Source organism: Paramisgurnus dabryanus, chromosome 4 (assembly GCF_030506205.2).
Source record: "Paramisgurnus dabryanus chromosome 4, PD_genome_1.1, whole genome shotgun sequence".
Taxonomy (NCBI): domain Eukaryota; kingdom Metazoa; phylum Chordata; class Actinopteri; order Cypriniformes; family Cobitidae; genus Paramisgurnus; species Paramisgurnus dabryanus.
In genome coordinates this window covers 50,106,000-50,132,166 of record NC_133340.1, presented here as the reverse complement: position 1 = coordinate 50,132,166, position 26,167 = coordinate 50,106,000, and the positions used below count along the sequence as shown (strand labels likewise).

The following is a 26,167-nucleotide window of genomic DNA, read 5'->3' as shown; positions in this document are numbered from 1 at the left end:
AAGATTTAATGATTTGCAGTCATTTACCTCATTAAAACTAAAAGACTTGAGGTAATCAATTCAAGCATTTTGAAATGTGACATTTTCAAAATGGGCCAGACTAAGTATATCTAACTAATTAACTAGTAATGTGAAGCTTATGACAAAATATTAACAGTTTTATTAAGATCAGACAATATATGTCTTTCCAAGACTAGGGCTGGTTGAATAAACATACAGTAGCCATTAAGTAAAGACTGTGTTTTAAGGACTAGTCTGAAGAACTAGTAGTTAGTTAGGGCTAATCAGTCTTACTATTTGGATTTAAATATAATTTAAATAATTTAAATATTTTTTCACATGATACTTAAAGCAGTTATGTTCAATCATGAAGACAAAAATGTATGACTAACTTTGAATACTAGTCTTAGAGATTCATGTTACTGACCATTGGTTTAAGTGTAGTTACAGACTAAAATTAAGGCTTAAGTTTCAGTTATCTTACTTGAAAATAGCTTACACTGGCCTACCTTTAAATATATCTGGGCCATAGTTTTGTCTTAAGATGTATACCAGTAATGTTTTTTATAAGGTTTGTTTGTAAAAAGTACCTAAATGTTTTTACATAACTAATGGCTAGTCATGCATCAATTTAAACCTGTGGGAAACAACCCTATGAAGTTATAAAGCTTCAAATGTTGTCTTAGAATTCTTCAAATCCTAAAGGCCACTTCACACTGGTCAGACAGACTCCAACAGACGCGTCTGTTGGAGTCTGTCTGACCAGTGTGAAACCCCTGTTGGAAGTTGTTGGATCAAAGTAAATGAGACTTTAGAATGTGGTTGTCTGTTGGTGTCTGTTGGAGTTGGTAGTTGTCTGACCAGTGTGAACTGGCCTTAAAGGTATGAAAAAGATTGCTGTAAATATGTGGATCCTTAAAGAACAATAATAGGCCAACATTAGAAATAATAACTAATAATCACACATAAAGAGAATAAATATTTGGTTATCAGCAGTGTTGGCAGTAACGGCGTTTAAGTATAACGGCGTTAGTAACGGAGTTCATTTTTCAGTAACGGAGTAATCTAATTAATTACTTTTCCCATCGTTGCAACGCCGTTATCTTTACTGAGAATGTAAAGTGTTGCGTTACTACAATTTGGTTGAATAAAGCGCGAGGTGTCATGCTTTGGCTACACATCAGCTGCCTGGGGAGAGCAGGGGTGGGGATGATGACACCGTTTCAAATGCCATGATGATTGGCTGGGTGGGCGGTGCCCTGCTCACGCTGTCTCACTGCACGCGCTGACTACCAACACAAGACAGCGTGAGTGACAATGGCGATGAGCCGGGGAAATTCAAAGGTTGCGTTCGCAAACTGGAAGTACCGGCATTACTTCTCATTAATTGAAATTAAAGGCAAGAATGTTTACGTTACATGCACGCTATGCCCAGGAAAAAAAGACTTTATCGACGTCTGCCTCAAGCAACTCAAATCTTATGAAGCACCTCACATCAACACACGCTAACACGACACTTGTTGCTGCTGCTAACCCAACCCCAGATGCAGCTAGCCTGAGCTCCAGCCAAGGAGACGGAGCCACTCTGTTAAAACAAGCAACGCTCGATTTTTCGGGTCAGCAACAGGTGACCAAGCCCGAGCTGAACACGTTGATTGCAAGGTATGTTGTTGAAAACATGCTCCCCCTGTCAACTGTGGTGTCTGAGTCATTCAGAGCGATCCTTGCTAAAATACCAATACGAGGAGGAGGAAGGGGGGTTGCCCCATGCCGAAACACTTTTGCTAAATTCATAGACAGTGAATATGAAAAAATGAATATTAAGCTCAAAACGTCATTTGAGGAACTTGAGTACATTTCAACTACAGCAGACATCTGGACTGCCCACAATAAAAGTTACCTGGGTGTGACAGCACATTGGATCAATCCAAATAACATGGAAAGAGAGAAAGCAGCTCTTGCCTGCAGACGGTTTAAGGGGCATCATACTCATGACGCCATTGCAGTTGAGCTTGACAATATACACTCAACATATGGGATAACACACAAAATCACAGCAACAGTGACTGATAACGGCTCTAATTTTGTTAAAGCATTTAAGAGGTACCAGCCACTTGAGGAAAGTGATTCTGAAGAAGACAATGAAGATGAGGTGACGTTTACAGACATTAATGCTGCTCTACATGCAACTGATGATAATGATGGTGATGTTGTGATCACTTTGCCCCCCCACAAGAGATGTGCATCACACACACTAAACCTGATTTCATGCACTGATGTTGAAAAGTGGCTGCTGTCAAAATCTGGAACAAAGGCTGTTTATAGAAGTGCTACTGCCAAATGTACTTCCCTATGGAACAAGACTAGTCGATCTGCTTTGGCTACTGAAACAGTTGATGAGTTGGTGTCAAAAAAGCTGCTTGTACCTTGTACAACACGATGGAATTCCTTCTATGATGCCCTGGCTAGAATCTGTGAAATATCCATGGTAGACCTTAACACCATTTCATCCAAATTAGGACTGGCAGCGATAACAGAAAGGGAACACCAGTTTTTAAAGGAGTACTGTACTGCGATGAAGCCCCTTACAGTTGCCTTGGATATACTTCAGGGAGAAGACAACTGTTTTTATGGTACACTCTTACCAACGATCGAGACATTAATGTTGAAGACAGAAGCCCTTAAAAGTGACCTGCAAATACTGAGAGACCTTCCTGATGCCATAGTCACAGTAAGAACTTGAATTTGATATTTTATTATTTGTTAAGTGAACATTGCTATAGTACACATAATAATAAATACAACTGCTACTAATTATGATAATAATAATAATAATAATAATATCACTGATTTGTTTTGATACATATATTTAATGTTATTATTATTATCATTTCAGTCTATCAAAACCAGATTTGCTGATGTCCTGGGAAATGAGGAGGCTATACTTGCTGCTGTAACTCTTCCAAAATTCAAACTTCGCTGGCTGCGTTCACAGGAGTTAAAGGATAAGGCTAAGGCAAGTTTGCTGGCAGAGTGCAGAAGAATTGTCCTCGACGAACCACAGCCAGGTCCCAGCACATCTTCACATCACACAGATTCAGCCAAAGAGAACGATTTATTTTCCTTTGAGGAGGATGAGGAGGAAACTTCATCTTCAGCAGAAAACCAAGTGGCAGACTATATTAGATCTTCAGCACAAAACTTAAACTCTCTGTGTGAATTTTCTCTCATCAAGAAAATTTCACTACGTTACAATGCTGCTACACCATCTAGTGCACCTGTTGAGAGACTGTTCAGCCTGGGCAAGCTTGTCTTCTCTCCGAAGAGGAACAGACTGTCAGACAAAAGATTCGAAAAGCTTCTCCTCCTACGTTACAACCACTGGTTTAGTTGTTAGATGAGAGGAGTATTTTAGTATAGATTAATGTATTGTTCATTCTAACTGAGAACAAACAACATGTTAATCTACATACATAGAGAGTTGGATAGTGTTCTGTTTATTGTGCAATAATATATAGGTACAGAGATTTATACTACTTAATGGCCAGATCTTCCTTTGTTTGTTTACACAAGTTTACATTTGTTTGTCTTAGTTTGCACTTGATTGCAAAGTGTGTGAATAACTGAATATTATTTATTTTCAATATTTAATTTGTATTACTTTACTGAATATTTAAGAGTTGGATAGTGCTCTGTTAATTGTGCAGCATTATAGAGAAACAGATAATTGCACTAATTAAAGGCCAAATTTTCATTTTTTTCTTATTACACAAGCTTACAGTTGTGTGTCTTAGTTCTGCACTTGAATGCAAAGTATGTGAACATTATTTATTTTCAATATTCAATTTTGTTACTGTACTGAATATTTAAGAGTTGGATAGTGTTCTGTTTATTGTGCAGTAGGCCTAATATACAGTTACAGAGATTTGCACTAATGGCCAGGTTTTCCTTTGTTTCTTTTTACCCAAGTTTACATTTGTGTGTCTTAATTTTGCACAATATTTATTTTTTACATGTTTTTATTTCTATGCATATATGGCAGGCTGCAATCTACTGAGTTCAAATAAATACCAAATGTTCTAAAATACTGTATATAGTGTTTTTATTTTTCAATCAGTTAATATACATTTTTGATATTAAAGATGTTATAGAACGTAATAGCGTTATACAACTTAAAAAATAACGTCACAGTTACTTTGCTGAGTAACTAATTACTTTTACAATGTGGTAACTGAGTTACTAACTCAATTACTTTTTGGGATAAGTAATTTGTAACTGTAACTTATTACTTTTTTAAAGTAAGATGACCAACACTGGTTATCAGTAGCTTTAGTATTCTAATCTATTTTCCATAACATAAACACGTCATGCTGTGTCTTATAAAGTTTTCAATAATTGTTTATAGAATTATTGCAATGAAATTGTAATGTTATGATACACTTGGTTATTTTAAATATAAATGTTTACTGAATACTTACTCTAGCACAGCACGTGTGTGAACACAAGGCAAGGCAAGGCAAGGCAAGTTTATTTGTATAGCACATTTCATACACAGAGGTCATTCAAAGTGCTTTACATAGAAATGAGAAAACAATATATAAAAGAGAAAAAAGAAAATTTAAAAATAATAGATACACAATAAAATCACAATAAAAAAAGATACATGAGAATTTTGAATAACAATTAAAGAAAATGAATGTGATTTTAATAAAAACAGTTTAAAATGTTAAACAGAATAAAACAGGAGTAAAAGTGGCTTGAGTTAAAGGTGCAGTCAGTGTAAAGCAGCACAGTGCTCATTCAGTAAATGCAAAGTTAAACAGATGTGTTTTTAATCTAGATTTAAAAGTTAGTATTCTAATCTATTTTCTATTTTCTATTTACAAATAAGTGCTTAATAGCAAATCTGACTGACATTTGCTTAATGACATCATATTTGTTATTAACTCCATTTGATATAAACAACACATCTGGATCAGTTATGTATGGACATAGCCAGTTGTTAAATATAAAAAATGTACAGCTTTAGTACTATTTTTAGGCCTACTATAATATGACAGAGGCTGTCATCTGAAAAACTTGTATGTTTGCACATCATATCTATGTCAAAGAATATATATGTTCTATAAGAACAATTACTTTTGTTTAAAAAATAGTCTAAAAGATTTAAACAAGCAACCATTTAGTAAGACCTAGATCTCTATGAATTAAAATGACTGTTTCAGATGAGAGAAACATACAAAATGTGCAGAGCATGTTTGTGTATATGTTCCTTTTGTCCATAAAGATATATTCGGTTTAATAACTTGCATACCTCACTTTATTTACCTAACTAAAACAGAAAGCCTTCATGGTACTCGATTAAAGGACATGAACATGAATCTGCTAAATGAAATGATATTTGTTATTGACACGATTTAATAACACCATCCACCATTCAGATAACTTATCTGGTTTTGTTTTATTAAATTGTTTCAGTTCTTACACTCAACAACAGTAAAGCCAGTGCAGTACAATTTTCTCTACACTGTATAATACAAATACAAAAACAACTTTGCAGAAGTATAGCTATCACACAGTCATTTTGAAAACGGCCCTGACGAACGGCCCCTAAAGCTTATGACAAAGCATACAAGTATTATTGAGATCTGGCAATATACTCAAATTCCTTATTGTGACTTTTAGGTGCAATTTTCCGTTATGTCCACTAGATGGCTGTAGAGGATTAATCACTGGCTGACATTTGCACTCACAGAAAACCCAGAAGATGATTACTCTTTAACTAAGTCTACTATTAATAGAACTCTGTACACATTTAAAGGTGCAGTGTGTAATTTTTAGAAGGATCTCTTGACGAAAATGCAAAATTATATACAAAACTATATTATCAGGGGTGTATAAAGACCTTTCATAATGAACCGGTATGTGTTTATTACCTTAGAACGAGACCTTTTTATCTATATACACTGAGGGTCCCCTTACATAGAAGTCACCATTTTGTGCCGCCATTTTTCTACAGAAGCCCTTAACGGACAAATTTTTTTACTAAGTTGTCTCCGACGATGACATGTTTGTCTGGTGGTGGCTACTGTAGCTTCTCTATGTGTTTCAAAAGCAAGGGGTGAGTAGTGGACTAAGCCATTGGTTGCAATTTGTGACCTCACCACTAGGTGCCGCTAAAATGTACACACTGCACCTTTAACTTCATGATTTTACTGTTATACTATTAAAATCACATTTAGTGAAAGACTACCACTTCAATTGTTCTGAGTTATCAGTTTTAACACTCATGTCATTTTATGATAGCTGTGAAACGTGAACATAATTTTGGAGGCACTTACACGACATTTGCAGTAAGAATTATATATTTTTTGTTTTTTATAAAAAAAAACTACATACCAAATGAGTGTATAACCATGTCAATATTAAGTCAATATGTTCTTTAACAGTCTTGTTTCTCCTTTCTCAGGTAAACGTGTGTGTGTACAATATACAATGCAGAATATTTATATGGCCATGTCCTTAAACGTCTTGTGATCTAAATGGCTTGAACCCCGATAATCGCTGCTAGCAGCTATATTTAGGGGTTCAAGCACGAAGTGCTGAAACCCTATTGTAATTGCCAAGGTTTTTATTAGGGGTTCAAGCGCGAAGCGCTGAAACCCTATTGTAATTGTTAAGATTTTTATTATTATTATTCTGCCGTAAAACGGAATGTGCAGACCAAACCGTAAGGCCTAGAGACTTGAAACTTGGCCAAATGGTAGGACCCAATTTGGGGAGAGGTTGACAGAGTATCAACCCGATTGGCCTATAGGTGGCGCTATAACGACGGAAATCACGTTTATGCTCATAACTCCCAGAAATCTTGTCCAAATATCAAGTGTCTTATATCACTGGAATCCTTGCGTCAAGACGAACAAAACGTATATCTCCGATTTTATTTGCGCCTAGAATTTTTTTTCGCTATTTTCGATTTTGTCGAAAAAAATAAAAACGAACTAGTCCTAGGTTTTTCGACCGATCGGAACCATTCCAGTGCTGTAATATTCCTTGGAGCGTGAATATCAAAAGTTATCAAAAAAAAGTTGAACTTTCGACTCACCGTCGTAAAGCCACGCCCAAACGCCCCCTATGGGCGGAGCCTCTAGGTCTTAAATGGCTATAACTTGGGATTAGAAAGAGGTATCGACACCAAATTTGGTGTATATATACAGGGGACTATTCTTGGCTCACGTTCAAATAATTGCGCCGCTTGACCACTAGTTGGCGTTATAACACCACCTCAACCTTTGAAGGGCTGTAGCTACAAAAGTGTGGGACCGATCAACTTGAAATTTGGCACAGTTGCTCTTGGTCTAGGGTACTATTAATGTCTAAAAGGAATTTTGCATGGCTCAAGAAACATGGCCGCCATCGGCCAATCAAGAAAAAGCAGCTATTAGACAGGGTTAACGAAGGCCGATCGAAACGAAACGCGGTGGGCCTGTTTGTCTCTTGGCCATGAAGGTCTGTGCAGAGTAAGAAAAAATTCGGCCTCCGGGGGGCGCTATCACGTTTTTTTAGTGTTTAAATTATTGTGTATTATGTAGTGTTTTAGATATCCACAAGATCCTCATATCATTTAATAGAGGTACTTACAATGAACAACTTTCCCTCAAGAAGCAACTGTCTCAGTAGAATCGTTTGTTAGATATTCATCATTTTCTTTTAAACCTACTTTTGCGAACTAGTCCTAGGTTTTTTGACCAATCTGAACCAATCCAGTGCTGGAATATTCCTTAGACATTGAATATCAATAATTATCAAAAAAAAGTTGAACTTTGCACTCGTTGTCGCAACACCACGGTCAAAAGTACGAAGAGGCGGTGCCACAAATACTTAAATGCCTATCATTTATGATAGGAATGAGATATCAACACGAAACTTGGTACACATATGTATAGACCTAGACTGAGTTCACATGCAAAAAATAGCAGAGATTGTCCACTAGGTGGCGCAATAACCTAAGAACAAAAACGATGACTATAGCATATGTATACGACACATAAATATTTGTCTCACCTACTATTTTGCACATAACATCTGCTTTCAGATTCTTATAAGGGTCTATTAGGATAATTACATATCTTAGAAAACATGCCGACCAACAGCCAGCCAGCATTAACCATGTACGAGTCCAGCGATTACAACTAAACTGATGGGCTTTTTTGTCTTATGTTCTCAAGTGTCTGTGAGGATTTTTGGCTCATCATTCCGGAAATATTTGCATCTAGAACAATGGGTGTAACGTTAACTGTCCCCTAGATCAGTGGTTTTCAAAAGTATTCCTGGAAGCCCACTGCTCTGCACATATACAAAAGTCTTCTATTTTAAACAAATCCACTTTAATCATCAGTAGAGATTTGTATGAACTGAACTGATTGTGTCAGATGAGGGAATCATACAAAATGTGCTGAGCATTGGGTCTGGAGAAACCACTGTGTTTCAGTAAGTTGAAAGTACTGCTCTAGATGTTTATGTTTATATGAAAAACAATTTTGTGAATTTGCTGTACTATCTGGGCAAATATCAATATGAAACATAAAATAAACTTTTGCCGTTGTATTCCTAGATTTGATATGATGTCTCATCATCATCTTATGATGTGGGAACCATTTCTAACCTGTATTCGTTATTTCATTTGTAACTGCTGTTATGTTTCTTTTGTCCATGGGTTTGCATCTGCATGAAAATTATTATAAGATTCAATGATCTGCAGTCATTTACCTCATTAAAACTAAAAGACTTGAGGTTATCAATTCAAGCATTTTGAAATGTGACATTTTCAAAATGGGCCAGACTAAGTATATCTAACCAATTAACTAGTAATGTGAAGCTTATGACAAAATATTATTAGTTTTATTAAGATCAGACAATATATGTCTTTCCAAGACTAGGGCTGGTTGAATAATTAAGTTAAAACTGTGTTTTAAGGACTAGTCTGAAGAACTAGTAGTTAGTTAGGGCTAATCAGTCTTACTATTTGGATTTAAATATAATTTAAATAATTTAAATATTTTTTCACATGATACTTAAAGCAGTTATGTTCAGTCATGAAGACAAAAATGTATGACTAACTTTTAAGACTAGTCTTAGAGATTAATGTTACTGACCATTGGTTTAAGTGTAGTTACAGACTAAAATTTAGGTTTATGTTTTAGTTGTCTTACTTGAAAATAGCTTACAATGGCCTATCTTTAAATATATCAGGGCCATAGTTTTGTCTTAAGATGTACACCAGTAATGTTTTTTAAAAGGTTTGTTTGTAAAAAGTACCTAAATGTTTTTAAATAACTAATGGCTAGTCATGCATCAATTTAAACCTGTGGGAAACAACCCAATAAAGTTATAAAGCTTCAAATGTTGTCTTAGAATTCTTCAAATCCTAAAGGTATGAAAAAGATTGCTGTAAATATGTGGATCCTTAAAGAACAGGCCAACATTAGAAATAATTACTAATAATCACACATAAAGAGAATATATATTTGGTTATCAGTAGCTTTAGTATTTTAATCTATTTTCCATGACATAAACATGTCATGATGTGTCTTATAAAGTTTTTAATAATTGTTTATAGAATTATTGCAATGAAATTGTAATGTTATGATATAATTGGTTGTTTTAAATGTAAATGATTTACTGAAAACTTACTCAAGCACAGCACATGTGTGAACACAAATAAGTGCTTAATAGCAAATCTGACTGACATTTGCTTAATGACATCATATTTGTTATTAACTCCATTGGATATAAACAACACATCTGGATCAGTTATGTATGGGCATAGCCAGTGGTTAACTCTTTCACCGCCAGCGTTTTTAAAAAAAGTTGCCAGCCAGCGCCAGCGTTTTTCATGATTTTCACCAAAGTTTATTGCCTTCCAGAAAATGTTCTTCTTTAAATATATAAACATACAATATACCAAATGAAAGAACAGACCCTCTGCTTTCAAACAGAAAAAACGTTTCATCTTACCTTTAGTGGGTCTTTTGCAATCAGCTTTTGAATATGGGTAGGTTTTTGCAAAAACAACATATTTTGAGCAAAAAGCAGAGACAATTTCATTTTTTTGACGGACTTTTCATAGAGATCCCATTCAGAGCGATCTTTAAAACAGACACGGACATGCAGCAGCTTGGCATAGGGCAATACTTCCGGTTTTAAAAAGTTGCGGAAGGGCGCCACCTGGTGGATAATAGCGGTATTGCAGAAAGACGGATCTCGTCATTGGCGGGGAAGCGTTTTCTCTTAATTGACGAGATATCTCGTCAATGGCGGGGAAAGAGTTAAATAAAAAAATATGTAGAGCTTTAGTACTATTTAGCTTTTTTAATTATTCATTTCAAGAACAAGAACATTGCATACATACAAGAGGATTACAATGTGCTTATTTAACATTTAACATAACAATGGATCAAATAAAATAAAAATAAAAAAATAAATTAACAATAACATGGGGATATTCTACAATAATTCAATAAAACAAAAGGTTTCAAAAATGTTATATATTTGCTTTGCTTTTTTTGACTTTTAACAGTTTCAAAATAATTTCTTAATTCCGTTCTAAATAAAATGCTATTGGGTTTATTATTTGCCCATTTTTGTTTATGGATGTGAAATTTTCCATATATAATCAATAAGTTGATTAACAAGTCTTTCTCCACACATTTACTTTTATAATACAAAAATATATCCTTACCAGATAACCGAATTATTATTTTGTGAGTTTAAATATCAAGCATTCCACATCAATCCAAAAAGATTGAGTAAATATACGTTGATAAAATAAATGTTTTATGGATTCTACTTCCAAATTGCAAATACAAGTAACCTCCATATCTCTTAAGAATCTGGAGACTACTTGTTTAACTGGATACATTAAATGAACCAATTTATAAGTAATTTGTCATGGTGGAATCCGTGTCATGTTTTGTGTCTGTTCCGATTGTCGTCACCTGGACTCTTGTTAATTAATTACCTGCCTCATCACACCTGTGTATCGTTAGTCTGTTTGTATATATACCCCTGCCTGTTGTATGTTCACTTGCCGGATGATTGTCGCTGATTCCCTGTCTGTTCCTGTGTTCTACGTTTTAGTGTTCCTGTGTTTATTTACCTGCCTGTTGTTTGATTCTAGTATTTTGTTTCTTGGTTATTATTAAATGTTATTTATTCATCTCGAACTCTGCACATGCGTCCTACTTCCTGATCTCATGTTCCCGGTCGTGACATAATTTCTTTAACCTTATTCGTGAGACAGTATATATTTAATAAACTCCAAACCTCTTTCCATACAAGTTGACTATATAAGGAGTTCCAGTATGGTTTACATCTAGGCAAATATTCATTTCTACATAGTGTTCTTATAAGTTATTAAATTTTTTTTCTAGAATATTTACTCCATTAATACATAACTGAGCATTATGTAAGGAGTTACAATCATAAGATGTATAACCTTGAAAGAGTTGAATAAGTCCACTAGGTATGACATCAAATACAACTGCAAATTCCTTAGCAGTTACTGGAATCTTATAGTGATTGAGGAATTTCACAATAATTAAAGAGGTGACCATCATCTTTAAATAACTGCCTCACTAATATTATATTATTATCATACCAATTTCTATAAAATAAGGATTTGTTTTTGTATAGAATATTCTTGTTATTCCAAATAACAGATCTATGTGGAGAAAAGTTATGTTTATATATGAGCATCCAAGATAAACAAACCTGTTTATGGAAACCTGACAGTTTTATGGGAACCTTGTTTATATCAAAATTGAATCGCAAAAAAAATCCCAAACCACCCAATTTCTTAAAAATCATTTCTAGTATGATGTTCCATATACTACCTTTCCAACTTCAGTTACTTTTTATCCACTTATTTTTAAAAACAGTTTTTAAAATCTAGTACATTTTAACCTCCTTCCTCAACTGGATTGCTTAGAATTGACTTTTTAATGTCAATACATAACTAATGGCTAGTCATGCATCAATTTAAACCTGTGGGAAACAACCTAATAAAGTTATAAAGCTTCAAATGTTGTCTTAGAATTCTTCAAATCCTAAAGGTATGAAAAAGATTGCTGTAAATATGTGGATCCTTAAAGAACAGGCCAACATTAGAAATAATAACTAATAATCATACATAAAGAGAATATATATTTGGTTATCAGTAGCTTTAGTATTCTAATCTATTTTCCATGACATAAACATGTCATGATGTGTCTTATAAAGTTTTTAATAATTGTTTATAGAATTATTGCAATGAAATTGTAATGTAATGATACAATTGGTTGTTTTAAATGTAAATGATTTACTGAAAACTTACTCTAGCACAGCACATGTGTGAACACAAATAAGTGCTTAATAGCAAATCTGACTGACATTTGCTTAATGACATCATATTTGTTATTAACTCCATTTGATATAAACAACACATCTGGATTTGTTATGTTTAGGCCTACTATAATATGACAGAGGCTGTCATCTGAAATACTTGTATGTTTGCACATAATATTTATGTCAAGGAATATATATGTTCTATAAGAACAATTACGTTTGTTAATAAAAAAAAATAGTCTAAAAGATTTAAACAAGCAACCATTTAGTAAGACCTACAGAATATATCTCTATGAACTAAAATGACTGTTTCAGATGAGAGAAACATACAAAATGTGCAGAGCATGTTTGTGTATATGTTCCTTTTGTCCATAAAAATATATACGGTTTAATAACTTGCATACCTCACTTTATTTACCTAATTAAAACAGAAAGCCTTCATGGAACTCGATTAAAGGACATGAACATGAATCTGCTAAATGAAATGATATTTGTTATTGACACGATTTAATAACATCATCCACCATTCAGATAAAGTATCTGGTTATGTTTTATTAAATTGTTTCAGTTCTTACACTCAACAACAGTAAAGCCAGTGCAGTACAATTTTCTCTACACTGTATAAATATATATATATATATATATCAAATACAAAAACAACTTTGCAGAAGTATAGCTATCACACAGTCATTTTGAAAACAGCTCTGACGAACGGCCCCTAAAGCTTATGACAAAGCATACAATGTATTATTGAGATCAGGCAATATACTCAAATTCCTTATTGTGGTTTTTAGGTGCAATTTTCCGTTATGTCCACTAGATGGTAGAAGAGGATCAATCACTGGCTGACATTTGCACTCACAGAAAACACAGATGATGATTACTCTTTAACTAAGTTTACTATTAATAGAAATCTGTTCACATTTAAAGGTGCAGTGTGTAAATTTTAGAAGGATCTCTTGACAGAAATGCAAAATGATATAAAAAACTATATTATCAGGGGTGTATAAAGACCTTTCATAATGAACCGGTATGTGTTTATTACCTTAGAACGAGACCTTTTTATCTACATACACAGAGTGTCCCCTTACATGGAAGTCACCATTTTGTGGCGCCATTTTTCTACAGAAGCCCCTAACGGACATTTTTTTTACTAAGTTGTCTACGACGATGACATGTTTGTCTGGTGGCGGCTACCGTAGCTTCTCTATGTGTTTCAAAAGCGAGGGGTGAGCAGTGGACTAAGCCATTGGTTGCAATTCGTGACCTCACCACTAGACGCCGCTAAAATGTACACACTGCACTTTTAACTTCATGATTTTACTGTTATAATATTAAAATCACATTTAGTTAAAGACTACCACTTCAATTGTTCTGAGTTATCAGTTTTAACACTCATGTCATTTTATGAAAGCTGTGAAACGTGAACATAATTTTGGAGGCACTTACACGACATTTGCAGTAAGAATTATATATTTTTAGTTTTTTATAAAAAAAAACCATACCAAATGAGTGTGTAACCATGTCAATATTAAGTCTTGTTCTTTAACAGTCTTGTTTCTCCTTTCTCAGATAAACGTGTGTGTGTACAATATACAATGCAGAATATCTATATGGCCATGTCCTTAAACGTCTTGTGATCTAAATGGCTTGAACCCCGGTAATCGCTGCTAGCAGCTATATTTAGGGGTTCAAGCCCGTAGGGCTGAAACCCTATTGTATTTGTATGGATTTTTATTATTCTAGTTATTATTTTTCTTCTGCCGTAGAACGGATCGTGCAGACCAAACCGTAAGGCCTAGAGACTTGAGACTTGGCCAAATGGTAGGACCCAATTTGGGGAGAGGTTGATAGAGTATCAACCCGATTGGCCTATAGGTGGCGCTATAGCGATAACAAACGCGTTGATGCTCATAACTCCCAGAATTCTTGTCCAAATGTCAAGTGTCTTATATCCCTGGATTCCTTGCGTCAAGACGAACAAAACGTATATCTCCGATTTCATTTCCGTCATGAAAATTTTTTCGCTATTTTCGATTTTGTCGAAAAAAATAAAAACGAACTAGTCCTAGGTTTTTTGTCCGATCGGAACCGTTCCAGTGCTGTAATATTCCTTGGAGTGTGAATATGAAAAGTTATCAAAAAAAAGTTGAACTTTATACTCGTCGTCGTCAAGCCACGCCCAAACGCCCCCAATGGGCGGAGCCTCTTGGACTTCAATGGCTGTAACTTGGGATTGGAAAGAGGTATCGAAACCAAATTTGGTACACATATACAGCGGACTATTCTGGGGTCACGTGCAAAAAATTGCATCGCTTGACCACTAGTTGGCGCTATAACACTACTTCAACTTTGAAGAGCTGTAACTAGAGAAATATGGGACCGATCAACTTGAGATTTGGCACGGGTGCTCTTGGTCTAGGGTACTATCTGTGTGTGAAAGGAATTTCGCGTAGCTCAAAAAACATGGCCGCCATCGGCCAATCAAGAAAAAGCAGCTATTGGGCAGGGTTAACGGAGGCCGATCGAAACGAAACGTGGTGGACCTGTTTGTCTCTTGGCCATGAAGGTCTGTGCAGAGTAAGAAAAAATTCGGCCTCCGGGAGGCGCTATCACGTTTTTTCAATGTTTAAGTGATTGTGTATTATGCAGTGTTTCAGATATCAACAAGATCTTTATATCATTTAATAGAGCTACATTTAATGAACAACTTTTCCTCAAGAAGCACTTGTCTCAGTCGAATCGTTTGTTAGATATTCATAATTTTCTCTTAAACCTACTTTTGCGAACTAGTCCTAGGTTTTTTGACCGATCTGAACCAATCCAGTGCTGGAATATTCCTTAGACACTGAATATCAATAATTATCAAAAAAAAGTTGAACTTTGCACTCGTCGTCGCAACACTACGGTCAAAAGTACGAAGAGGCGGGGCCACAAATACTTAAATTGCTATCATTTATGATAGGAATGAGATATCAACATGAAACTTGGTACACATATGTATAGACCCAAGCTGAGGTCACATGCAAAAAATTGCAGAGATTGTCCATTAGGTGGCGCTATAACTTAAGAACAAATAACCATAACTATAGCATATGTATATGACACATAAATATTTGTCTGACCTACTTGTTATTTTGCACATTACATCTACTTTCAGGTTCTTATAATGGTCTATGAGGATAATTATTTATCTTTGAAAACATGCCACTCAACAGCCAACCAGTATTAACCATGTACGAGTCAAGCCTAATGGTGTGTGATTACAACTAAACTCATGGGACTGTTGGTCTTATGTTTCCAAGTGTCTGTGAGGATTTTTAGTTCATCTTTCTGAAAATCTTTGCATCTAACACAATGTGTGCAAAGTAAACAGTTCTCTAGATCAGTGGTTCTCAACACACCTGCTTCACATAATCAGCACAATAGTAGAGATCTCTATTAACTAAACTGATTGTGTCAGATGAGAGAAACATACAAAATGTGCAGAGCAGTGGTTCTCCAGAAACGGAGTAGAGAACCACTGCTCTATATGTTTATGTTTATATGAAAAAACTATTTTGTGAACTAATACTTGGTTTTTCACTCAACACCACTAAAGCCAATGCAATACAATTTCCTGTAGTCTGTGAGCAAATATGAATGCCAAATTGTTATCACCAATTGTACGTCTTATTCCTTTAGTTGTTTAGCTTTGAATTACAAAAACAACTTTTCAAAACTACTAGAATTTTTTCAGTCAACAACAATAAAATCAGCGCAGTACATTTTTCTGTCCTCTGTGTGTAAAGGTATATCAAATACAAAATGTAATGAATTTGAATACCTGCTTTTGTAAGCATAGATTTCATGTGATGTCACACATTGGTGTAGGTGCCATTTGTACGACTGAATTGCAGCATGTGTGTTTAAAGGAACTCATAAAGATATGGATTAAAGTTTTTCATTATCTCCATTTATTTACATCAGTAGCATTAGGATTCTATTCTACCTTCCATGACATAAACGTGTCCTGACATGATGTATAATACAAAGTTGTTACATTTTTATATGTTATTTTTCAAATATTGCACCAAAAACTTCATATGATAATGCAATTGGTTATTATTCACATAAATGACCTGCTAGAACCCAACTAAAAAGCAGCACTTTATGAAAGTAACACAGACAAATGCTCACCAGCAATTCTGCTGCAAATCTACTAAATAACATGACATTTGTTATTGACATAATTTGATATTGAAAACATATCTGGATCAGTTATTTATTGGCCCAGCCTAAAATCACATGAAAATAATTGCAGAGCTATACCACTATTTGACAATTTAACATGACAGAGCCTAAAAATGTTTCTATTAAAATATGTAACTTTGCTTTATTGTTTCCAAATCCATAAATTAGTATTCTCTTACAATAACACAATAAAAGGATTATATGAAAAATATATACTCTCTGTGTGAAACACAGACCCTCATTAATATACTTAAGAGCATGCTTATCAGGATTTGAGTTAAAAATGTGTCTACCTTTATTTACTTTTAAATATTCAATACTAATTTTATGTTAAATTAATTGTAAAAGGAAAACAATAATTTTAGCCAACAGATGGCAGAAGGTCATCTTCTGCCATCTGCTGGCTAAAATTATTATTTATTATTTAAAATGTATACTCAATGAAATTGTGTTCACAGGTTTCATCAATGGATGCATGATTTAACTTTATGAAGTCAGTATTATTATGTTAAAATAACATTTCGTCAATCATTCTGACGGTATCCGTTTTAACAGTCATGTGACATTCGAACATAGGATAAACATTTAAATAGGTTGATGAACTCTTAAAGGACACCAAGCATATGGAGATTGGTCATTTATTTCAAAGTCTTATTTCCTAACCCTGCCATTTCTGCTTCTGTGTGTAAATGCATGTATGTGTTTTAGCTTATTCTTCATCATTGCTGTGTTATAGATTAGCCATGTGAGACCTATATCTCTATATCAGAACATCGTAGAGAAATTGTGGTGGGCTGTTTTGTCTCATGTTAACAATTTTTGAAACATTTTGTGTGACAAATCTTGCAACAGCATGCACCACATAATTTTCTCTTCAGAAAATTTACCTAATTGGTAACATGTTAGTATTTCATATTCTAAGTATATTTGATAACAATGCAGCAAATCTAAACAGGCATGCCCTTAAAGGTCTTAAAGGGTCATATAATGAGATTTTTTAAAGATGTAAAATAAATTGTTTGTGTACCCAGAGTGTGTATGTGAAGTGTTATCTCAAAATACTCCACAGATCATTTATTATAGCATGTTAAAATTGACACTTTGTAGGCCTGAGCAAAATTGTGCAGTTTTTGGGTGTTTCCTTTAAAATGCAAATGAGTGGATGAAATGCAAACACTGATCACAATGATGGTGGTTTGTTGTAATTGAAATTCAATTGTGCTCTCGATTATTTTATTTTTTATCTTTTTCATGTTTTCTAGGTTGATATAAGCACTGGGGACCCAATTATAGCACTTACCCTTGGAAAAAGTCAGATTTTCACGCTATGACCCCTTTAAGGTCCCAGATCGCTTGAACCCCGCTAATCGCTGCTTGCAGCTATATTTAGGGGTTCAAGCCCGTAGGGCTGAAACCCTATTGTAATTGTTAAGATTTTTATTTTTATTAATTATTATTATTTTGCCGTAAAACGGAACGTACAGCCCAAACCGTAAGGCCTAGAGACTTGAAACTTGGCCAAAGGGTAGGACCCAATTTGGGGAGAGGTTGATTGAGTATCAACCCGATTGGCCTATAGGTGGCGCTATAGCGATAACAAACGCGTTGATGATCATAACTCCCACAAATCTTGTCCAAATGTCAAGTGTCTTATATCACTGGAATCCTTGCGTCAAGACGAACAAAACGTATATCTCCGATTTCATTTCCGTCATGAATTTTTTTTCGGTATTTTCGATTTTGTCGAAAAAAATAAAAACGAACTAGTCCTAGGTTTTTTGTCCGATCGGAACCGTTCCAGTGCTGTAATATTCCTTGGAGTGTGATTATCAAAAGTTATCAAAAAAAATTTGAACTTTTGACTTATCGTCGTAAAGCCACGCCCAAACGCCCCCAATGGGCGGAGCCTCTTGGACTTAAATGGCTATAACTTGGGATTGGAAAGAGGTATCGACACCAAATTTGGTACTCATATACAGGGCACTATTCTGGGGTCACGTGCAAAAAATTGCGCCGCTTGACCACTAGTTGGCGCTATAACACCACCTCAACTTTAAAGGGCTGTAACTACAGAAATATGGGGCCGATCAACTTGACCTTTGGCACCGGTGCTCCTGGTCTAGGGTACTATCTGTGTCTAAAAGGAATTTCGCGTAGCTCAAAAAACATGGCCGCCATCGGCCAATCAAGAAAAAGCAGCTATTAGGCAGGGTTAACGGAGGCCGATCGAAACGAAACGTGGTGGGCCTGTTTGTCTCTTGGCCATGAAGGTCTGTGCAGAGTAAGAAAAAATTCGGCCTCCGGGAGGCGCTATCACGTTTTTTCAGTGTTTAAGTGATTGTGTATTATGCAGTGTTTTAGATATCAACAAGATCCTCATATCATTTAATAGAGGTACTTATAATGAACAACTTTTCCTCAAGCAGCACTTGTCTCAGTCGAATCGTTTGTTAGATATTCATCATTTTCTTATAAACCTACTTTTGCGAACTAGTCCTAGGTTTTTTGACCGATCTGAACCAATTCAGTGCTGGAATATTCCTTAGACACTGAATATCAATAATTATCAAAAAAAAGTTGAACTTTGCACTCTTCGTCGCAATACCACAGTCAAAAGTACGAAGAGGCGGTGCCACAAATACTTAAATGGCTATCATTTATGATAGGAATCAGATATCAACACGAAATTTGGTACACATATGTATAGATCTAGACTGAGTTCACATGCAAAAAATAGCAGAGATTGTCCACTAGGTGGCGCAATAACCTAAGAACAAAGAACGATGACTATAGCATATGTATACGACACATAAATATTTGTCTCACCTACTATTTTGCACATAACATCTGCTTTCAGTTTCTTATAAGGGTCTATTAGGATAATTACATATCTTAGAAAACATGCCGACCAATAGCCGCCAGCATTAACCATGTACCAGTCCAGTGTAATGGTGTGCGATTACAACTAAACTGATGGGCCTGTTTGTCTTATGTTCTCAAGTGTCTGTGAGGATTTTTGGCTCATCATTCCGGAAATATTTGCATCTAGAACAACGGGTGTTACGTTAACTGTCCCCTAGATCAGTGGTTCTCAAAATTATTCCTGGAGGCCCACTGCTCTGCACATATACAAAAGTCTTCTATTTTAAACAAATCTACTTTAATCATCAGTAGAGATTTGTATGAACTGAACTGATTGTGTCAGATGAGAGAATCATACAAAATGTGCCGAGCATTGGGTCTCGAGAAACCACTGTGTTTCAGTGAGTTGAAAGTACTTCTCTAGATGTTTATGTTTATATGAAAAACTATTTTGTGAATTTACTGTACTATATCTATTTTATTTTATAATCAAATCATCAAAATGAATTAAAACTAATTAAAATCTAATTATCTCCACTTCTGTTTTCAAATTAAAATATGAACAATTTATATATATATATATATATATATATATATATATATATATATATATATATATATATATATTAATTTTAGAAACTCATTACTACAATATTACAATCAAATAGTTTAAATTAAAACTTGTTTAAAGGTTGAACTGCAGATTAGTATGGTTTACATCTAGGCAAATATTCATTTCTACATTCATTTCTGTTCTTATAAAAAAGTTATTAATTTTTTTTCTAGAATATTTACTCTATTAATACATAACTGAGTATTATGTAAGGAGTTACAATCATAAGATGTATAACATTGAAAGAGTTGAATAAGTCCACTAGGTATGGCATCAAATACAACTGCAAATTCCTTAGCAGTTACTGGAATCTTATAGTGATTGAGGAATTCACAATAATTAAAGAGGTGACCATCATCTTTAAATAACTGCCTCACTAATATTATATTATTATCATACCAATTTCTATAAAATAAGGATCTGTTTCTTGTATAGAATATTCTTGTTATTCCAAATAACAGATCTATGTGGAGAAAAGTTATGTTTTTATATGAGCATCCAAGAAAACAAACCTGTTTATGGAAACCTGACAGTTTTATGGGAAACTTGTTTATATCAAAATTGTATCGCATAAAAAATTCCAAACCACCCAATTTCTTAAAAATCATTTCTGGTATGATGTTCCATATACTACCTTTGCAACTTCAGTAACTTTTTATCCACTTATTTTTAAAAACACAGTTAGCAGTATTAAAATCTAGTAAAAAAAGTATCCTCCTTTCTCAACTGGATTGCATAGAATTGACTTTTTAATGTAGTGCTTCACTGCTGGGTCTGTCGTTCATACGTGGATTACTCAGTTAGCTGGATTTCATTGTTGACGATTTAGCTTCATGTTGAATTATTTGTTTCTTCGAAGGTCATCCTAGAGTTGTTGTTATAGTAACATGTCCGTAAGGTTAAAACTGCTCGGGATTCAAATTCAACTCGTAATAAAAAATGATACATTTAATATTTTAGTAATGTTATTTAAAAAAAAAAACTATATAATATAAAAAACATAATTAAGACTGTGTTTTAAGGACTAGTCTGAAGAATTAGTAGTTAGTTAGGGCTAATCAGTCTAACTATTTGGATTTAAATATATTTTAAATAATTTAAATATTTTTTCACATGATACTTAAAGCAGTTATGTTCAATCATGAAGACAAAAATGTATGACTAACTTTGAATACTAGTCTTAGAGATTAATGTTACTGACCATTGGTTTAAATGTAGTTCCAGACTAAAATTTAGGCTTAAGTTTTAGTTGTCTTACTTGAAAATAGCTTACACTGGCCTACCTTTAAATATATCTGGGCCATAGTTTTGTCTTAAGATGTACACCAGAAATGTTTTTTATAAGGTTTGTTTGTAAAAAGTACCTAAATGTTTTTACATAACTAATGGCTAGTCATGCATCAATCTAAACCTGTGGGAAACAACCCAATAAAGTTATAAAGCTTCAAATGTTGTCTTAGAATTTTTCAAATCCTAAAGGTATGAAAAAGATTGCTGTAAATATGTGGATCCTTAAAGAACAATAATAGGCCAACATTAGAAATAATAACTAATAATCATACATAAAGAGAATATATATTTGGTTATCAGAAGCTTTAGTATTCTAATCTACTTTCCAGAACATAAACATGTCATGATGTATCTTATAAAGTTTTTAATAATTGTTTATAGAATTATTGCAATGAAATTGTAATGTTATTATACAATTGGTTATTTTAAATGTAAATGATTTGCTGAAAACTTACTCTAGCACAGCACATGTGGGAACACTAATAAGTGCTTAATAGCAAATCTGACTGACATTTGCTTAATGACATCATTTGTTATTAACTCCATTTGATATAAACAACACATCTGTATCAGTTATGTATGGACATAGCCAGTGGTTAAATATAAAAAATGTAGAGCTTTAGTACTACTTTAAGGCCTACTATAATATGAGAGAGGCTGTTATCTGAAATACTTGTATGTTTGCACATAATATCTATGTCAAAGAATATATATGTTCTATAAGAACAATTACTTTTGTTAAAAAAATGTCTAAAAGATTTAAACAAGCAAACATTTAGTAAGACCTACAGAATAGATCTCTATGAACTAAAATGACTGTTTCAGATGAGAGAAACATACAAAATGTGCAGAGCATGTTTGTGTATATGTTCCTTTTGTCCATAAAAATATATACGGTTTAATAACTTGCATACCTCACTTTATTTACCTAATTAAAACAGAAAGCCTTCATGGTACTCGATTAAAGGACATGAACATGAATCTGCTAAATGAAATGATATTTGTTATTGACAGGATTTAATAACACCATCCACCATTCTGATAACGTATCTGGTTGTTTTATTAAATTGTTTCAGTTCTTACACTCAACAACAGTAAAGCCAGTGCAGTACAATTTTCTCTACACTATATATATATATATATATCAAATACAAAAACAACTTTGCAAAAGTATAGCTATCACACAGTCATTTTGAAAATGGCCCTGACGAACGGCCCCTAAAGCTTATGACAAAGCATACAATGTATTATTGAGATCAGGCAATATACTCAAATTCCTTATTGTGGATTTTAGGTGCAATTTTCCGTTATGTTCACTAGATGGCAGAAGAGGATCAATCACTGGCTGACATTTGAACTCACAGAAAACACAGAAGATGATTACTCTTTAACTAATTCTACTATTAATAGAAACCTGTTCACATTTAAAGGTGCAGTGTGTAATTTTTAGAAGGATCTCTTGACAGAAATGCAAAATGATATACAAAACTATATTATCAGGGGTGTATAAAGACCTTTCTTAATTAACCGGTATGTGTTTATTAGCTTAGAACGAGACCTTTTTATCTACAAACACCAAGGTCCCCTTACATGGAAGTCAACATTTTGTGGCGCCATTTTTCTACAGAAGCCCCTAACGGACAAATTTTTTACTAAGTTGTCTCCGACGATGACATGTTTGTCTGGTGGCGGCTACCGTAGCTTCTCTATGTGTTTCAAAAGCGAGGGATGAGCAGTGGACTAAGCCATTGGTTGCATTTCGTGACCTCACCACTAGATGCCACTAAAATAAACACACTGCACCTTTAACTTCATGATTTTACTGTTATAATATTAAAATCAAATTTAGTGAAAGACTACCACTTCAATTGTTCTGAGTTGTCAGTTTTATCACTCATGTCACTATATGATAGCTGTGAAACGTGAACATAATTTTGGAGGCACTTACACGACATTTGCAGTAAGAATTATATTTTTATGTTTTTTATAAAAAAAAACTACATACAAAATGAGTGTGTAACCATGTCAGTATTAAGTCTTGTTCTTTAACAGTCTTGTTTCTCCTTTCTCAGGTAAACGTGTATGTGTATAATATACAATGCAGAATATCTATATGGCCATGTCCTTAAACGTCTTGTGATCCCAAATAGCTTGAACCCCGCTAATCGCTGCTTGCAGCTATATTTATTATTATTATTATTATTAGTTATTATTATTCTGCCGTAAAACGGAACGTGCAGACCAAACCGTAAGGCCTAGAGACTTGAAACTTGGCCAAATGGTAGGACCCAATTTGGGGAGAGGTTGATAGAGTATCAACCCGATTGGCCCATAGGTGGCGCTATAGCGATAACAAACGCGTTGATGGTCATAACTTCCACAAATCTTATCCAAATGTCAAGTGTCTTATATCCCTGGATTCCTTGCGTCAAGGCGAACAAAACGTATATCTCCGATTTCATTTCCGTCATGAAATTTTTTTCGCTATTTTCGATTTTGTCAAAAAAAATAAAAACGAACTCGTCCTAGGTTTTTCGTCCGATCGGAACCGTTCCAGTGCCGTAATATTCCTTGGAGTGTGAATATCAAAAGTTATCAAAAAAAAGTTGAACTTTAGACTCGCCGTCGTCAAGCCACGCCCAAACGCCCCCAATGAGCGGAGCCTCTTGATCTTAAACGGCTATAACTTAGGAAGGGAAGGAGGTATCGACACCAAATTTGGTACACATATACAGGGGACTATTCTGAGGTCAGGTGCAAAAAATTGCGCCGCTTGACCACTAGTTGTCACTATAACACCACCTCAACTTTGAAGGGCTGTAACTACGGAAATATGGGACCGATCAACTTGACATTTGACAGGTGTGCTCCTGGTCTGGGGTACTATCTGTGTTTAAAAGGAATTTTGCGTAACTCAAAAAACATGGCCGCCATCGGCCAATCAAGAAAAAGCAGCTATTAGACAGGGTTAACGGAGCCCGATCGAAATGAAACGCGGTGGGCCTGTTTGTCTCTTGGCCATGAAAGTCTGTGCAGAGTAAGAAAAAATTCGGACTCCGGAGGGCGCTATCACGTTTTTTCAGTGTTTAAGTGATTGTGTATTATGCAGTGTTTCAGATATCAACAAGATCCTCATATCATTTAATAGAGGTACTTAAAATGAACAACTTTTCCTCAAGCAGCACTTGTCTCAGTCGAATCGTTTGTTAGATATTCATCATTTTCTTTGAAACCTACTTTTGCGAACTAGTCCTAGGTTTTTTGACCGATCTGAACCGATCCAGTGCTGGAATAGTCCTTAGACACTGATTATCAATAACTATCAAAAAAAGTTGAACTTTGCACTCATTGTCGCAACACCACGGTCAAAAGTATGAAGAGGCGGTGCCACAAATACTACAATGGCTATCATTTATGATAGGAATGAGATATCAACACGAAACTTGGTACACATATGTATAGACCCAGGCCAAGGTCACATGCAAAAAATTGCAGAGATTGTCCACTAGGTGGCGCTATAACCTAAGAAAAAATAACGATAACTATAGCATATGTATACAACACATAAATATTTGTCTGACCTACTTTTTATTTTGCACATAACATCTGCTTTCAGATTCTTATAAGGGTCTTTTAGGATAATTACATATCTTAGAAAACATGACGACCAACAGCCAGCCAGCATTAACCATGTACGAGTCCAGCGTAATGGTGTGCCATTACAACTAAACTGATGGGCCTGTTTGTCTTATGTTCTCAAGTGTCTTTGATGATTTTTGGCTCATCATTCCGGAAATATTTGCATCTAGAACAACGGGAGTTACGTTAACTGTGCCCTAGATCAATGGTTCTCAAAATTATTCCTGGAGGCCCACTGCTCTGCACATATACGAAAGTCTTCTATTTTAAACAAATCTACTTTAATCATCAGTAGAGATTTGTATGAACTGAACTGATTGTGTCAGATGAGAGAAACATACAAAATGTTCCGAGCATTGGGTCTTGAGAAACCAATGCGGTTCACTGAGTTGAAAGTACTGCTCTAGATGTTTATGTTTATATGAAAAACAATTTTATGAATTTGCTGTACTATCTGGGCAAATATCAATATGAAACATAAAATAAAATTTTGTCGTTGTATTACTGGATTTGATGTGATGTCACATAGTGAGGTGGGCACCATTTGTAACCTGTATTCTTTATTTCATTTGTAGCTGCTGTTATGTTCCTTTTGTCCATGGGTTTGCATCTGCATGAAAATTATTATAAGATTTAATGATTTGCAGTCATTTACCTCATTAAAACTAAAAGACTTGAGGTAATCAATTCAAGCATTTTGAAATGTGACATTTTCAAAATGGGCCAGACTAAGTATATCTAACTAATTAACTAGTAATGTGAAGCTTATGACAAAATATTAACAGTTTTATTAAGATCAGACAATATATGTCTTTCCAAGACTAGGGCTGGTTGAATAAACATACAGTAGCCATTAAGTAAAGACTGTGTTTTAAGGACTAGTCTGAAGAACTAGTAGTTAGTTAGGGCTAATCAGTCTTACTATTTGGATTTAAATATAATTTAAATAATTTAAATATTTTTTTCATATGATACTTAAAGCAGTTATGTTTAATCATGAAGACAAAAATGTATGACTAACTTTGAATACTAGTCTTAGAGATTCATGTTACTGACCATTGGTTTATGTGTAGTTACAGACTAAAATTAAGGCTTAAGTTTTAGTTATCTTACTTGAAAATAGCTTACACTGGCCTACCTTTAAAT

The 26,167-nt window shown here is 34.4% G+C and overlaps 1 protein-coding gene across 1 annotated transcript; it reads left to right on the top strand.

Annotated features, from left to right (window-relative positions):
- The first annotated feature begins 1,405 nt into the window (after positions 1 to 1,405).
- Positions 1,406 to 3,397, top strand: LOC135735439 (uncharacterized). Its single transcript, XM_065253866.1, has 2 exons — positions 1,406 to 2,731; positions 2,897 to 3,397. Exons 1-2 carry the CDS (start codon positions 1,406 to 1,408, stop codon positions 3,395 to 3,397), a joined length of 1,827 nt encoding a protein of 608 aa, XP_065109938.1.
- Positions 3,398 to 26,167: the final 22,770 nt, after the last annotated feature.

Bases quoted from the DNA above. Each gene is read 5' to 3' on its own strand.
- LOC135735439 (XM_065253866.1), top strand. From the start codon at position 1,406: ATGTTTACGTTACATGCACGCTATGCCCAGGAAAAAAAGACTTTATCG. The intron at 2,732-2,896 runs GTAAGAACTTGA...TTATCATTTCAG, and splicing joins TTCCTGATGCCATAGTCACA to TCTATCAAAACCAGATTTGC.